Source organism: Callithrix jacchus, chromosome 15 (genome assembly GCF_049354715.1).
Source record: "Callithrix jacchus isolate 240 chromosome 15, calJac240_pri, whole genome shotgun sequence".
NCBI lineage: Eukaryota > Metazoa > Chordata > Mammalia > Primates > Cebidae > Callithrix > Callithrix jacchus.
The window spans coordinates 78786377-78803964 of record NC_133516.1 but is presented as its reverse complement, the minus strand read 5'-3'; the positions used below and the strand labels follow the sequence as shown (position 1 = coordinate 78803964).

The following is a 17588-nucleotide window of genomic DNA, read 5'->3' as shown; positions in this document are numbered from 1 at the left end:
CACCCATTCGGGGATCTGTTCATTCAGCAAATGTTATTGAACACCTACTATGTGCCAGGCACTGTGTGACTCCTTAATCAAAATTTCCACACCAGGTTTCTCTTTTAACTTGCAGACCATGTATCAAATTGTCTTCAGAATTGCATATATGTATGAAATATGTCAGCTCTCTTTATCTGCTCGTTTCACATTGGCAGATTCAACCAGCCTAAGTTTGAGACCCACTGATACAGAGATCTGACTGCAAATGTTTTCCATCAAGGTTGGTTGAGTTCATGGATGCGGAACCCATTGAATATGGAGGGCTGACTATGTACAATTTATATTTACATTATTATTCATAACATTGTCATAAAAATAACTGTCTTAGGCTGTGTTTAATATGACAGCGATTTGGATACAAATGATTTATTAAGGGCCTGCTATTCAGGAAGAACTTGTAAGGTACTGAAAGAAGCAGAGTTAGGAAAGGGGAAAGACCAATTAAGAATATGTGAGGACTTCAGGTGAAGTCTAGCTGGAGCCTTCTGGGGAGACTGGAGGTGGTGAAAATACATTACACTTCATAGTTACTCTGACATGAGATAAAGGACTAGGGTCTGATATACCTGTACCGGAGAGGCACTCGCCAGCCCAGGTGTGGGGATGTAACTTCCCAGGTTTCTCTTGGAGAAGAGTAGCCGTCAGCTAAAGCAAGCAAGCATTCAGAGATGGTTACAGGCATCAGCCCGTAGTTGCAGCACTCTTGGAATTGGAGAACAGGCATCGTGGTTAGTAAAGGGACCCTGGGTAGACACCAGTAACATCTATGGCAGCTTAGACTTACATAGAACAGTCTGTGTCTGGCACCATCCTAAGTGATTTATGTCTATTAGCCTTTAAGACAACCCTGTAATTATTATTCATATTTTACCCTGTGAAAACTGAGGCACAGAGGGGTTCCACAATAAGTAAATGATGAGGCCAGGATTCAGGCCTAGGAAGCTAGTTCCAGTTTTTATACCTTTAACTGCTGCCTCCCTGCCTCCTGTGCATCAAGCACTGCATATTCAACAGTGAAATGAATAAAAACTTTCTGTCCTTTTGAGTTTACTTTCCAGTGAGAGAAGATGGTAGGCAAATAAATAAAATGTATTATCCGTATGGTAATAAGTGCCAAGGAGAAAAACAAAGAGGAGGGGAGTTAGGAGTGCCAGGTGACAGTTACAGGTTTAACTAGGATGGTCCATGGACGACTTCCTTGAAGAGTCATTTTAGCAAGGACCCTTCTACTGTTACACTCCTTTGGGCTGACCCCAACTTACTCTCTTTCTGTACAGCTGGAGGATAATCTCTCCAAATCACCTGATTATGTTCCTTTTCTGAATCCTACCCTTCAGTAGTTCCTCATTGCCTTTAGGACAAATCCAACGCTCCTGCCTTCACATATGAGGAGCATTCTGATTTGAAGCTTATATCCACTCCAGTCTCTTCTCTTGCAAGGCCTGATTCTAACATTGTGGTGCCTAGGGCAAGAGTACAAATGGCAGCTCACATACCCTTTGTCTGAATATTTAAAATTAATGTAGCAAGCTAACAAACTGTTAAATAAAACATGTTCTGTCCTTCTACCTGGACAAATATATCTTCACAGCAACCTATGAGGCCAAATTTAAATTTAGATTTGTTGGACTCCTTTGAGCTCCTAGGCCTAAATGTGGCAGCACAGTAGATCAGCCCCCAACTCATGCTCTGCCTGCCTTCTCTCTCCACTCCCCAGCTCAGCTCTGTATGGCAGGGAGCCTCATGCATGCAAGTGAGCACCCCAGCTCGCACATTTATATTCTAACCACATCCTTGCAAATAGCAGCCCTTTGTCACCCTCCAGGCGTAGGTGGTGTTACTTGCCCTTGGGAATTGGACCCTGGAAAGAGATACCCATGAGCCCAGGAGGTAGGCTAAGGGCCTTTTGGGCAGAGAGTGTTAGGGTTTCAGATACTAGGAGCTTGGCCTAGAAGGAAAAGAGGGAGGTGCAGCACAGACTCTATGTGGTGAGTCATCTTGGCTCCTTGGGGGGTTTGTGGGCAAAAGGAGGGACAGAGCCCAAAATGGGGCTCTCCAAAGCACTCAGAGCTGCACTTTGTTGTATTCAAAGACCTGAACCAGAGCTAATTGCTTGAATTTTCACAATATGCCATGCTGTTTTGCTTCTCTAACTGTGATTTCACATAGACTGCAGAATGGAGGTCATTCACTTAGACTCCTTGCCCTAATTTACCCCATGTCCTCTGAGTCCACTAACTTAATCCCCAGTTTGGGGACCCCCAACTCCTGTCCCCAAACCAAAACATCCATACATAGTATCAGTGTGGTGGGGTATAGTATGATATAGTGACCTGAGCTTGAGTTTTCTTTTTTTTTTTTTTTTTTTTTGTATTTTTGAATAGAGATGGGGTTTTACCCCACTGGCCAGGCTGGTCTTGAACTCCTGACCTCAAGTGATCTGCCTACCTGAGCCTCCCAAAGTGCTGGGGTTATACATGTGAGCCAACACACTCAGCCTGAGCTTGGGTTTTCAAGTCAACAGTCCTGGTTTTGAATTTCTGCTTAGCCACTTACTAGTTATGTGATCTTAGGCAAATTTTATGCCTCAATTTCATCTTCTCTCACATGCGGATAACCATACCTAGTTTATGAAGTTATTGTTAGGATATAATGAAGTGATAGCCCCAGCATGGAATGAGCACATACAAAATAGTTGTTTCTCCTTTCCCAGCTATGCCCCTTATTTAAAACCAAAGCACACACAAAGCACCTTGGAAGATTAGCCTGTTTTCACAGACAGATGTCTATTAAGTTAAGTCACAGCACTCATCTCCTGGGCCTCTTTTTCCATCTCCTGAGTTATTGAGAACCTCCTAGAGAATATTAGTACCTAGTTTCTACTTTTAGTTGTCAGAAATGATTAGTTAACAGGGCATAACCTGCTACTGACCACCACCTTTAGATGCTGGGATTGTCAACCTCTAGCTCTTGGTAGCAACATGGAATATTTGTTCTTAGGGACAAAGAATTCTCAGGTCAACATAATAATGGCCACAGAGATGGAATCTGAGGAGCAGGGAAATAAGGAAGACCATCATCTCTAAGGAAAGGCAAGAACCATAGTTAACGTTGCCAAACCTGACATAGGTGGGCATGCAACAAATATAAGTCAAGCTAAACTAAATGATGCTCAGTGAGAAAACCTCTAAATCCCAATAGCCACTCATTCCTAGTAGAAAGATGGATAAAAGAGCTGATCAGGTAATTCACAGAAAAAATATTTGTGGGCCAAAAAGCAATAGCTAGTAATCAAAAAATGTAAATTTAAATATAATATAACATATTTTTGAATAAAATAGGCAACAATTTAAAATTCAAAGAGCAGTGCTGGTGAGGATACCGTAATGGGGGTACTGTTGACCTACCTTTTTGTAAAGCAATCATGAGAATGACTCAATAAATTATGGTGTAGGCATAAGATGGACTATCACTAAATGCAACCAACAGGTTGGAAGAAATTTTAGACATGAGAAAAAACTGTATGTTACAGTGAAAAGTAGAACAGTATATGGTACGAAAACTATATGCACAGAAAAGGTGGAAAGGAAATAGGCCTAGGTGTTATAAAGTCCTATCATTAGTATCTCTTGTGTGGATCTTTGACTACTTTAACTTTTCTGTAATTATAGTGTGTTTCTCTTATGATGGGAAAGAAATCCTGTAATTTAGGAAAAAAGTCACATTGCTTTCAGACAAGTGGGTAGAAAAATTATTTATGGAAAACTTTGGCCACTCGTTGTTTCAGTAAGTGTCAGAGAAGAAGAGGCAACTCCGTTCCTTTCAGATGCAGGATCTGGGGAGAATACTCAGCCTTTCTCTCATGCTAAAGAGAGTTCTGTCTCCTGGGGAATTTTCTGTGTACCAGGGAAGCCTAAATAAGCTGCCCTTTGCTTGAGGCACGCACACAGTCAGGAGCTGCAGTCTCTTCATGAGGCTGTAACATTCTCATCACTGGTTGAAATTTGAGAATAAAGTCCAAAAAAAGGTTTTTATTTTTTTGTGACCTGAATCCTTCAACCATCGCCTTACTGCCAGCAGCTGTAAGTAACTGATACATGGTAGGCACATATGAGGGTCATGTAGCATACATAGTGATTTAAACAAGTGCGGTCTGTGAAACGGGAATTTTTAAGTGGAAGACCTTAAGGAAATACTATACTGGTATTTATATTTTAAAATGTGGATTAGCCAATGTCTATTTTGAATTATAAAATAAATGGATTGGCTTAAAAAAACAGAGAGAAGAAAAGACCCCTAACTACCCAAACATAGACTTTCTTCCAAACTGAGATATTATGACTATTCTGACCTTCATTTTTTTCCTTCCTATTTTCAGGAGTTACAGTCAAAGTTCAAATGTTTAAATAAACTTTGCTACTAAGTTATATAGAAACATCTTGATTTATTTAGCCTGCCTATGGCTTGGTTTTCAAGATGGTCACTGTCCCTTCAACTTGCCTTGATTTCAAAAGTTACTCCTCCCCCAACCTCCTTTAACATCTTGAAATATGCATTTCTTTCTTTTTTTTTTTTTTTTCTCTGAGACGGAGTTTCGCTGTTGTTACCCAAACTGGACTGCAATGGCATGATCTCGGCTCACCGCAACCTTTGCCTTCTGGGTTCAAGCAATTCTCCTGCCTCAGCCTCCCGAGTAGCTGGGACTACAGGCACATACCACTATGCCCAAATTTTTGTATTTTTAGTAGAGACAGGGTTTCACCTTGTTGACCAGGATGGTCTCAATCTCTTGACCTCGTGATCTACCCGCCTCGGCCTCCCAAAGTGCTGAGATTATAGGCGTGAGCCACCGCGCCCGGCCTGAAATACACATTTCACACTGTGCCTCTTATAATGGAAATACATGAGACAACTGGTCTGCATCTTCTGTTCCAGTCAGTTCCACTCTTGGCTGTCTCTGAGTGATCAGCATGACTCAGCGACCTGATTTTTTAAGTTGACGTACATTTTAAACCACAAAGCTGGGCATGGTGGTGCAAGCCTGTAATCCCAGCTACCTGGAAGGCTGAGGTGGGAGGATCGTTCGAAGCCAGGAGTTTTGAGACTATAGTGCACTGTTATGATGCCTGGGAATATCCACTGCACTCCAGCCTGTGCACATAGGGAGACCCTGACTCTTTAAAAAAAAAAAAGTAAAAAGAAGGAATAAAAATGCAAGTAATACATCTTAAATACAATGGTGGTAAATACATATTATTAATACTTTGTGTGCCATCTCTAATCGACTGGCAGAATCAACCTAGAACCCTTTTTTAAAAAGTATTCTTTGGTCCAGTTTGGTTCAGTGGTAAAAATGTACCAGTGTCTGTCATTGATGTGGGCACAGGGAAGAACAACACTCCTGTCAAGGACTTTCCATCTCAGGTTTAAGAGGCGACAGGGTCTTTGTCTTTAGAAAACTTGAATTTCAATGGGGAAAACATGATTCATTTTAGGAATAAGAAAAGGAGGCAAAAGGTAAAGAAAAAAATCAAATATAATTGTGAATACTTAAATTGTAAACATCCCAACAAGTATAGTTGACTGCGGGTTGAGTAGCTCTTACCCAAAATGTTTGGGACCAGAAGTGTTTTGGACTTCGGATTTTTTTTTTTTTAATGTTTGCATTCTACTTGCCAGGTAAGGGGTCCCTAATCCAAAAATCCAAACTCTGAAATGCAACAGTAAGCATTTCCTTTGAGCATCATGTTGACACTCTGGAAGTTTCAAGTTTTGGAGCATTTCAAATTTTGGATTTTCGGATTAGGGATACCCAACCTGTAAAAGGAAGGACAAGTTATTTGCCAAGTGCTGGGAGAAGGCAGAATTCCAGGACCATTGGTCAAATGTAGAAAGGTTTTCTGAGGCAGTACAGTTTGAGTTGGGCTTGAAGGTGGCAAGAAACCTGGCGAGAAGTTGAAGGAGTCATTTTGATCAATGGGAGTGCAGGTTTCCGGGTGCATTTTGACTGTGTACTCCAAAGTCTTAGCTACACAGAATGACCATACCGACCTCTGACCTCCCCACAGTGAGGACGTGTGCAAACGTGGCTTCACTGTCATCATCGACATGCGGGGCTCCAAGTGGGACCTCATCAAGCCCCTCCTCAAAACGCTGCAGGAAGCTTTTCCAGCTGAGATCCATGTGGCCCTCATCATCAAACCCGACAACTTCTGGCAGAAACAGAAGACCAACTTTGGCAGCTCCAAATTCATCTTTGAGGTGAGCCAGACTTCTCTCTCTTAGCATCTTCTTTCCTTCCTCTTCTGCCATCCACACATTTCTCACTTCCTCTTCTCCATCTACCATACAGTATGTGACGCATCAAGGGCTGAGATTTCAGGATTCCTTGGCCACCACAGCTTTACCATGTAGAGTGTGGGGAGGAACTAGAGGCTCATGAGATTGTCCCAAATGTACACCTTCATTAGACAGTCTTATTTACTGTCGATAGTTGTGTAAGTTGGAACAACTTATTTCTGGAGGCAACTTTGCAATTTGTATCAAATATCTTAGGAAGAGTTTATGTCCATTGATCTAGCAATTCTTTTTTTATTGCTGTATCATAGTTGTACATATTTTGGGGTACATGTGACATTTTGATGCCTGTATCCAATGTGTAATGATCAAATCAGAGTAAAAGAGATGCCCATCATCTAAAACATTTATCAATTCTTTGTGCTAGAAACATTGCAATTCTTTTCTTCCAGCTACTTTGAAATGTATCATAAATGATTGTTAACTGTAATTTCTCTACTGTGCTATTGAATACTAGAACTTATTTCTTCTATTCTTCTATTTAAGTGTATTTCTATACCTAGCAAACAATTTAGGAAAATATTCTTCGTGTGTGTGTGTGTGAGATGGAGTCTCACTCTGTTACCCGGGATGGAGTTCAGTGGCATGATCTTGGTTCATTGCAACCTCTGCTTCCCGGGTTCAAGTGATTCTTCTGCTTTAGCCTCCCAAGTAGCTCAGATTTAGACACCTTTCACCATATCCCACTAATTTTTGTATATTTAGCAGAGATGGGGTTTCAATATGTTGGCCAGGCTGGTCTTAAACTCTTTACCTCGGGTGATCCGTCTACCTCTGCCTCCCAAAGTGCTGGGATTACAGGCGTGAGCCACTGTGCCCAGCCTAATTTAAGAAAATAGTCTTAATAGAAAATTTCTACAAACAAAAGGTAAAAAGTTAAGTAAAATTGCAAACAAAAAATGTTTACAAGAATGTTCATCACAGCTCATATGTTCCTATACAATAGTATATGTCCACATGTGCATAAATATGTATACATATATAGTACATATACATTCACATATAGGTTTTATCCTTATGAGCTATTAATTTTGGTGACATTAATACACAGATACTGGCTGGGCATGGTGATTCATGCCAGTAATCTCAGCACTTTGGGAAGCCTAGGTGGGTGGATTACTTGAGGTCAAGAGTTTGAGACCAGCCTGGCCAATACAGCAAAAACCCATTTCTACTAAAATTACAAAAATTAGCCAGGCATGGTGGCCATGCCTGTAATACCAGCTACTCGAGAGACTGAGGCAGGAGAATTGCTTGAACATGAGAGGCAGTGAGCTGAGATTGCACACTGTTCTCCAGCCTGGGCAACAGAGTGAAACTCTGTCTAAAAAAAGCAAACCCATTCAAAAGTGGGCAAAGGATATAAACAGACACTTCTCAAAAGAAGACGTATATGAGGCCAACAAACATATGGAAAAATGCTCATCATCACTGGTCATTAGAGAAATGCAAATCAAAACCACATTGAGGTATCATCTCCTGCCAGTTAGAATGGCAATCATTAAAAAATCTGGAGACAACAGATGCTGGAGAGGATGTGGAGAAACAGGAACACTCTTACACTGTTGGTGGGAGTGTAAATTAGTCCAACCATTGTGGAAGACAGTGTGGCGATCCCTTAAGGATCTAGAAATAGAAATTCCACTTGACCCAGCAATCCCATTACTGGGTATATACCCAAAGGATTATAAATTGTTCTGTTATAAAGACACTTGCACATGTATGTTCATTGCGGCACTGTGTATAATAGCAAAGACCTGAAACCAATCCAAATGCTCATCAGCGAGAGCCTGGACAAAGAAAATGTGGCACATATACATCATGGACTACTACACAACCATAAAAAACGATGAGTTCGTGTACTTTGTAGGGAGTTGGATGAATCTGGAAACCATCATTCTCAGCAAACTGACACAAAAACAGAAAACCAAACACTGCATGTTCTCACTCATAGGCAGGTGTTGAACAATAAGAACATGTGTACTCAGGGAGAAGAGCATCACACACTGGGGTCAGTTGTGGGGGGCTGGGGGAGGGACAGCAGGGGGTGGGGAGGGTGGGGAGGGATAATGTGGGGAGAAATGCTGGATATAGATGAAGGGGGAATGGAGGCAGCAAACCACCTGGTTATGTATGCACCTATGCAACAACCCTGCATGATCTGCATATGTACCCCAGAATCTAAAGTACAATTTAAAAGAAACTCCACAAATACCATGAAGCCATTAAAATCCATATTTAGAAAAATAGTATTAAAAATTTTTAATGTTCAGTAAAAATGCAGGTTAATATGGGGAGTATAATCTGAGATTTATTTTTAAAGTGTATGCCTGGAGAAGAAGACTGAGACATGTGACAAAGTTAGTGATGGTTCATTCCAGGTGACTGGTTTATTCTAGGTGACTGGATAATGGGTGGTTTTTATTTACTTCATATATTTTTATTTTTTTCAAGGGTGATGTATTGCTTTTATAATCAAATAAAGCATGTTGTTTTTAAACTAAATTTTCTAGAGGGTCCATGTTTCCCCTGAGAATTTTTAATGACAATACATCAGATTAAATCAATGATTTAAGCGTCTTTGTTGCAGCCAAATTTGAACTGTTCCTTTGCTCAGAATTCCAGCCCTCATGTGCAAGGGGATGAACTTTTAAATGTGTGTTTGCTGAAAACACAGAGCTGCTTTTAATCTTTAGCAGCTTCCCATTCCAGACTTTTGTACCCTGGGAGCCAGGAGCGCCTGTGTGTGGTGTCAAATAGGCTGTGATTTGAGCACAATGACCTGACACTTGATGCAGGCAATTCTCACTCTGTGTAAATAATACAAGAAATTTGGCTTGGTATAAAAACAGTGACCTATGATAGTCTCCCAGCACCCCTCCAGAACACTAGGAGTCCTGTAGGGAAATGCTTTTTATATTTTGGCTTCTTTATGCAGAGGTGGTGACAACAAGCTTATAAATGTGTAACCTGAAGAGACTGAAAAGAATCTTTTCAGTAAGTCTTGATACTTCTGCTTCAGCACTTCTGGCCTGCATGTCCCATCTCTCTGCACCTCCTTTGCTCTAAGTTGAGCAAGCTTGTCTCTGCCTCCTAAATAAGAGGTATAGGAGAGATAGCTGGGGGCCTTCCAATCAAAGGAATATTAATAAGGCAATATCTTAAGAACAGCGAGTTTACTACTAAGTGCAGACTGGGGTGACAGTGATACAGAAATGAGAGTATAAGCTTGTTCAACAACATACATAATTGGTAAGTATAATGATGGAGGACTTCCCAGAAGCGGTAAACTTTGAGCCATATTTGAAGGAGAAAGTATTTTAGAATAGGGGTTCTCAAAGTTTAATGCACACAAGTCTCCTGGGGATTTTGTAAATGCAGATTCTGTCTCAGTAGGTCTGGGGGTAAGGCCTAAGATTTTGCATTTCTAACAAGCTCCTATGTGATGCCAATACTGCTGGTTTGAGAGCTATGCTTTGAGTTGCAAGGATGAAGATCAGCAGGAGTTTGGAACTGTAGCTGCATATTAGAATCACCTGAAGGGCTTTTAAACCTACCCATGTCCAAGCTCCCATGTAGCCAATTAAATCAAAATTTCTAGGAATGGGGTTTGAGCATTGGCATTTTTGCACACTCCCCAAAGGATTTAATGGCCAGACAAGTTTGACAACTATTGTTTGAGACCAGCCCTCCTGCTTATGGCAACTCCTTCCTTCCTCTTAGGAGAGAGGTGGAAGGAGGAGGGACAAAGAGGGGATGCTCAGAGAGTAAGTAGCAAGACATAAAGAGATAAATTGCTTTTCAGGTTTTGAGTAGTGATGCAGCCTTCAGATCATCACAGTGAGCACAAACAGGGATTGAGCATGTACTCCATGCTGCGTACCCTATGTGCTTTACACACATTGATACATTTAATCCCAGCAAGCCCCATGAGAAAGGAATTATTATCTTCATTATACAGAGGAGGAGACTGAGGCTCTGAGACCTTAATAGCTTGCCCTGGGTCGCACAGTTAGTAAGCATATGGCTGGGACCCAAACCCAGATATTAATTTGCTAGCCTCTCATTTTTCATAAGAAAGAAGAGAAGCCTGAAACCCTGTAGGAAAGAAACAATTTTTACTGATAAACTGGGGTGGTTGCCTGCATCATCATTTGCTGGAGCCACTTTGTTTCCTGGAGACAAACATTCTCCACTCTGCTCTCCAGGAGCTTGTAGTGGCCTCACAGAGAAAACCAAGGGCCCAGACTCACCTGTTGCCCATCCCTAGTTCTGTTTACTGTACCACAGAAGAGCTATTAGGGAGAGTCTTGGAAAAGATAAGACTACAAAATCCTTACAGCCCAAGCATTGGCCCACGTTGCTTACTCCAACTTATACTTATGATGATACTCTTATATCATCATACCCATGATATAAGGGGTAGCATCATGGGTCCACTGGCCTTGGTTTTAAAGCTGTAAAAATTGTCTCCCAGAAACTAGGTCAGTTTTTCTTCCAGCTTCTGCTTCTAGCATCTGAAGCCCTATTGAAGTGAACTTGGGGTCAGGAGGAGGGAAAATGAGGAGAGTGGGGACACAAAGGCATTTCTTCTTGGGGGGTAAATGGTGGGCAGTTGGAGAGGCTTGCTGAAGCAGTCAGCAGTCTGTAGAAACTGCTGATCCTGGCTGATCTGTGACTTCTGACCAGTGAGTCCCATGGTCTCTACTCACCCTTCCCGAGGCTCTGGTCATTATTATGTGGACTTACCTTGTCTTTCCCTCCTCCTGTTTCTGTTTTGTTCTTCCCCCAACATCACTGAGTATTTTTGTCTGTGTCTGCCCCTTCCAGACAAGCATGGTATCTGTGGAGGGCCTCACGAAGCTGGTGGACCCCTCCCAGCTGACGGAGGAGTTTGACGGCTCCCTAGACTACAACCATGAGGAGTGGATTGAACTGCGGCTCTCCCTGGAGGAGTTCTTCAACAGCGCCGTGCACCTGCTCTCGCGCCTTGAGGACCTCCAGGAGATGCTAGCCCGGAAGGAGTTTCCTGTGGATGTGGAGGGCTCTAGGCGGCTCATTGATGAACACACACAGCTGAAGAAAAAGGTGCTGAAGGCCCCTGTGGAGGAGCTGGACCGAGAAGGGCAGCGGCTGCTGCAGTGCATCCGCTGCAGCGATGGTTTCTCAGGACGCAACTGCATCCCAGGCAGTGCCGACTTCCAGAGCCTGGTCCCTAAGATCACCAGCCTCCTAGACAAGCTGCATTCTACGCGGCAGCACCTGCACCAGATGTGGCACGTACGCAAGCTCAAGCTGGACCAGTGCTTTCAGCTGCGGCTCTTCGAGCAGGATGCTGAGAAGGTAGGGAGGGAGCAGGTTAAACCCGAACTGGGTTGGGGGTGAGGGAGCAGAGGTTACACATCCAACCTTCTGATTAATGATAGTACTTTTCTGGAAAGCTTTAAAACAGTGTGCCTACTAGTTTTAGGTAGTGTAAGTTTTTTTGTTGTCGTTTGTTTTTTTAGCTAGTGTAAGTTTTTTTTGTTTTAAAGCTCACCCTTACATAGTATTTATTATGTGCCTGGTATTGTTCTAAGCACTGTGTAAATTTACTCATTTTAATCCTTTCAAAAGTTCTAAGAGGTAGGTGTACTATCATAATCACGTTTTACAGATGCAGAAACTGAGAGGTTAAAGAATTCAACAAGCTGGGAAATGCGGTTTGGCTCTAGGGTCCATGCTTTTACCTACTGTTAGACACTGTCCTGAGTGTCTGCAATGAGTGGCTCAAGCCAGCTAAGGAACAAAAACAGTACTGTTAGCAGCCACTATAATATTAATTGGTGATTATGGTCCTGCAATGTATTTTACCATTGACAAACCACTTTCACACCGTCTTATTTAATCTGCATAATCCTTTGATCCTTGCGGGTTGAGTGGTGGCATCTCTCTTGACACTCAGGGAAAATGACGTTCTTTGATCTTGGGGCCTACAGTGACAGAACTGACATCTGAATGCAGTGTTTTTCTGTTTCCAAGTCCAGGGCTCTTCTTGTCTTACCCGCTTGTTTCCAGAGATTTCTTTTCAGCTGCTAAGCACTGTCTTGAGTAAGGCAGCATTTTTTTTTCAGCAGTGAATTTTCAAAGCTTTCCCCTTATCAAGGGAAAGTAAGGTATGAGAATGTAAAAAAGGAAAATGGTATATAGTGCCTCTTTGCTGAGGACATAAAGATATCTTTCCTAGATTCTCTTTAAGCTAAGAGAAGAAAGGAGAGTTTACTATTATATATACTTTAAGAAGAATAAAATAGGCTTTCCTCCTATCAGTTTTCTGGGTGTAACTTATATTTAAATGCACAATACTATTCTTAGGGATGCCATGACATCTCTTAGTAACCTGTGAATTTTACAAATGGTGTGTGATATGATGGTTTTCTGTCTGTTAGGAGCTCATATTGAAAAATGTCTCCAGGAATTTTTAAGTGATGAAATTGAGAGCTTAAACTCTCTGTGTCAGTATGATCCCAATTTATGTATTAAATATAACTGCAAGAAAATTTACCAGAATGGTAATAGTTTTGCTTCCTGGAGGCAGGCTTATGGTTGATTTTAATTTCTCTATATAAGTTTATAATGTTTTCTAATCTTTTATTATATATAGTAAAAGAAAATCAGCATATGCAGGTTTTTTAAAAAATGTATATTCCCTTTTTATGTACCTTTTGAATATTATTTAAACAAGTTTTGGGAACTTCTGACCTTTCTCGGGCCTCTTTGCCTGGTGGCCTGGCAGCCTGGGTCTGACCCTGGCCTGGCTTGCTCTGCAAAGGGCAGCTTAGACCTCAGAATTCCTGCATTGCTCACCAAGTGATGAGATGCCAGGGCAGGAGCCAGCTGTTCTGTGAAACCAGAATCAGGTACTTTGGCTCTGTTGCCAGTTTTGGAAAGATGTGGAACATCTCTTTTTTTTTTTTTTCTTGAGGCCAGTTTTGCTCTGGGGCAGGGAATCTACTTTGTAGTCTGGCCTGGGTGTGTGTTTCAGTGAGCAAGGGACAGAAAAGGTGGTGGGGGAACTTAGATCTGCCTAGACATGTTTTAGAGTTCTGGGGACTTCATGGTATCCCTGAAGCTCAAGGACGGGAAGCCTGCATAGGGCACAGATAATGCCTGTCTCAAAAACCAAGCAAACAGTATACCATAACCCCGGAAGTTCCCAGGTCAAGGAAACTGCCCTTCTAAGGCCAGCTAAATTCCATTCAACAGGGCAGTAATTGCTGTTACACATTTATTCCCTCAATTCATGCTCATGAGAATCATATAGTATATGATAATTGCTATTTTACAGTTGAAGAAATGGAAACTCAGAAAGGTGAAGTGGCTGGCCCAAGGTCATACTGTTGGTTAGCCAGGGCCAGTGTTTTAGTCTGTCTCCAAAGCCCATCCAAGCTCTTATCCAATAGCTCACCTGTCTCTCTGCTCCCAGAACCTGCCTCCTGCTACCACTGAACACCACCTGTTAGCCCCTAGATCTCCTGGCACATGCCCTGATGACCCTAGAGAAAAATCTCAAATCCTACCTTTTAATGCTTATTCCACAGCAGAGGCTCTTTCTGTGCCATGGACTCTTTTCATCTGGTGAAGCCGATGGACCTCTTCTCAGAATAACATTTAAAAATGTACAAAAAATATACATAGGCTTGGAATGCAATTATTTAAACACAGTTATTTGTAGGAACAGAAAACCAATACCACATGTTCTCACTTATAAGTGGGAGGTAATCATTGGATACTCATGGACTTAAAGATGGCAACATAGAAACGGGACAACTAGAGATGGGAAGGAGAGAGGAGGCTAAGGGTTGAAAAACTATTGGGTACTACACCCGGTACCTGGGTGATAGGATTATGCCCAGGTAATAAACCTGCACATGTGTCCCCTGAATCTAAAATAAAAGCTAAAAATAAAGAAATACAGTTGTTACATTTAAAAAATAGCAGCACTATATGCACTTCTTAATTAACATGCTAATAAGATCTACTTGAAGTCTAATAGCTACCATAATCCTGAGGTAGTGATGAACATAAATACATGATGTTTCAGGGCAACAACCCTGATGTGATTGATGTGAAAATGTGTGTGTTTCTGTTGGAGTCAAAGACACTAGCATTGCTAACACTAATGCAGTTTGTTGACTGTGTTCCTAGTGGAAGAGAATGCTATATTTTGGTTAGAGGTTTGTAAAAATAAAGATACAATTTTTTTTTCTGTCCAAGTATATGATCCCTGAATTCTATCCATGAACCCTAAGTTTAGAATGCCTGTTGTGTGATGAGCTCATACCTTAAAAAGGAGTGTGGGGGAGTGTGTGCATGTGCACGTGTGTATGTTCATGCATGTGCATGGGAGTGGAGGGGCGGGGAGAGAGAGGGAGAGAATATTCAAAATATAACAAGGGAGCAAAAAGGAAGATAGGATGAGGGCAGCCCAGGAATATTTTGAGGTTGAGTCAGTGGTAAAAATGCCACTCAGGCTTGACCCAGCTGCCACTGAAAATGTGCTGCGTGTTGGACAGGCTAGACAAACAGTCCTTTTAAGTTGCTTTAAGATTAATTTAAAATACCTGTGCAGAGCTAAGTGCCTCAGCCTTTGACTTATTTGGTGGCTTTGGAAAGGGGTGAAGTAGGTGATGGTTTGAAATAAGGGCTGTGAGTGTGGATCCACATCTAAACAAGGGCTTGAGGAAGTAGTTACTGCCTGAGCCAAGTCTTAGCCTCCCTTCTGGTGGGAGGCTGGTTGGCGGAGGCCTCTAATTCCAGATCTGGGAAGCTCTTGGCAGTCAGAGGAGTCTGGTGATAGTTCAGCCTCTATTTTTGTAAAAGGGGTGGGCACAGTCTCACCCCTGGCCTTGCAGGGTGACAGCTTGTTCCCAAGGGCTTGAAAATGAGTTGATGTTCTCCATTCGCCAGCTGGCCTTGGGGAGTGAAGCTGCCTCTCACCTCTTCCCATGATGCCTTTGATGACCCCCTACATTTCCCATCTAGGAGGTGCTGGGAACCGGGCCGTGCTCTCTCCCAATTAAGTATGGAGTAGGGCCTCTGTTCCACAGATAATTCATAAAGCAAGTCACTCATTCATTTAATAATCAATGTTGAACAGCTGTTGTGAGCTCCAAACAAGGGTTGGTAGGCCAGAAGTTCTGTCTGGAGCAGCTCGCCATCTAATTAAGGAAGTGAGCACATAAGCTTCTGTGTATTCACTTATTTACTTTTATTTTTAAAAACAGATTTATTGAGGTATAATAGATATATAATAAATGGCACATATTTAACATATATGATCTGATGAGTTTGGACATGTGCATACACCTATGAAACCGTCAAGGTAATAGACATAGCCATACCTCCAAAGTTTTTTGTTTCCCTTTATATAAACTCTTACTTATTAAAGACTTTCTGTGCACCCTGTGCTGTCCTAGGCACAGCCTCTGTGTTTGGAGACTTAGAGAAGAGCAAACAGTGAAGCTCAGGAATGACAGGAAAGTCTTAATGATCAATCTGTGGAAGCACAGAGTAACTCAGAGATAATTCAAACAACGATCATATTAGATGAACCACTGCAGTCTCGGCTGGGCACCCTCTGGTCTATAATTAATGGGCCTGTCCTCTACTGTATTCACAGAGCACAAGCTGGGTGGCTCCTCATTAGCCTGGTGCAGATTAAGGCTCTCTGTGCAGCCTTGTTTCACGTCCGGTTACCCTGCCAGTTGCAGTAAACCCTGTGTGATGAAGGGTCTGCCCTGCAAATACAACTTATTACAGAAGAGAAGGGATGGGCCTCTTCACTACTGCGGGCCATGTGTGATCTTAAAGGTCATTAAGTAGACTCATTGTAGATATGCCTTTGGAAAAGGGAAGGGTGAGTGCTGTTTAGTGGAGGATCCTCCCCACACACCGCTCTTCCTGAGTACCTAGCACACATCTTACGGTGACAGAACTGGACGCAACCTGGAGGTCCACACACTGTAGAAATCTCAGCCTTGCCATCTGATAACAGTCATTAAAACCTTGTGATTTCTATGTGCTGAGGCCAATGATAAGTATCAGAAAATACTGAAACTCCCACATCGTCTGCCTTCTGATCTGGGGAAGGCCCTCAGTCTTCCAGTCTTTTCAGGGAAGGAGCAGTGCTTCGAAGAGCTCTGGTGCATAACTAGAATTACCTGATTGAGAAATCTTTGTCTACTTCGTTTCTGCATAAAGGAAGCTCTATCAATGTCTACCCAGGAGACCTGTTTTTTAGTCTTGCCCAAAACTATTCTGGAAAGGAGGAAGATATTCTCACTTTGGGTGAATCCCCAAAAGAGTGAACAAAGCTGGCTAATGAGGCTTCCAGTATTAGAATCATGCCTATTATTGATGTATGCAATGCATTGTGTTTGTTTCATTTGTAAATGCATGTTTGGGAAACGCCTAAAACAATATCTTTATCACCCTGCTTGAGAGGATATTTTAACGCCCACCTCCCCGTGACCAAGACATCTAGCCCAGTTGAGAATCTCTCATTTGTTTTAGGTGTTCAGAGGAGACTGTGGCCTCAGTGGCTGCTTGGGCCTGCCCTTATCACCATGGGAAAGCTCACCTTGGAAAACCTAATTTTTAAATGGCTTGCTGCATATTCGTTTTTGCATGGTGAAATTCTATTCACATCCATGGGTGCCATGTCCATGCTGAAATGGAGCTGTGGTGAGTGGGGCTTAGGATTTGTCCTAGGGTGACACTTACCAGTTGTGAGACATTAGGCACATCTTTAACTTCTGACCCCCAGTGATATTACTGACAAATCAAAGATAAAGAATTTGTACTACTTCAGCACATTTTGACTTTTCTTCTGCTTCCACACTACGCTGTTCTCATGCATAATACTCTCTTTTCATGAAAACATCTTTTAACAGAAGTGGGATGGCCATGGCCATGGTGGTGGGTGGTGGTAGCTTTGGAGGTGGTGATGATAGAGAATGAACTTCTGAGGAGATGGACCAGAATCTGCAGAGTGGTTTGATAAAGCCCCCCCCCCCCCCAATCCATTCCTCTTCCTCTTCCTTTGAGACTTGCTGCACTAAATAAATATCTAAGCCCTTTTACAGCTGAGCAATTGTATAATACTTTGTGGTTTTTTTGGCTTTTTCATTCTCCTCTATATATTTATA

At 42.1% G+C, this 17588-nt stretch overlaps 1 protein-coding gene across 44 annotated transcripts in view; it reads left to right on the top strand.

Moving 5' to 3' along the window:
• Positions 1–17588, top strand: part of KALRN (kalirin RhoGEF kinase) — a 659576-nt gene that overhangs the window by 174133 nt on the left and 467855 nt on the right. For all 44 annotated transcript variants that reach the window (XM_078351912.1, XM_078351911.1, XM_078351910.1 and 41 more), the window contains 2 exons: positions 6111–6303; positions 11230–11742. In XM_078351912.1, the coding sequence (XP_078208038.1) occupies positions 6111–6303; positions 11230–11742 (706 nt within the window). The remainder of the gene's footprint in view (positions 1–6110; positions 6304–11229; positions 11743–17588) is intronic.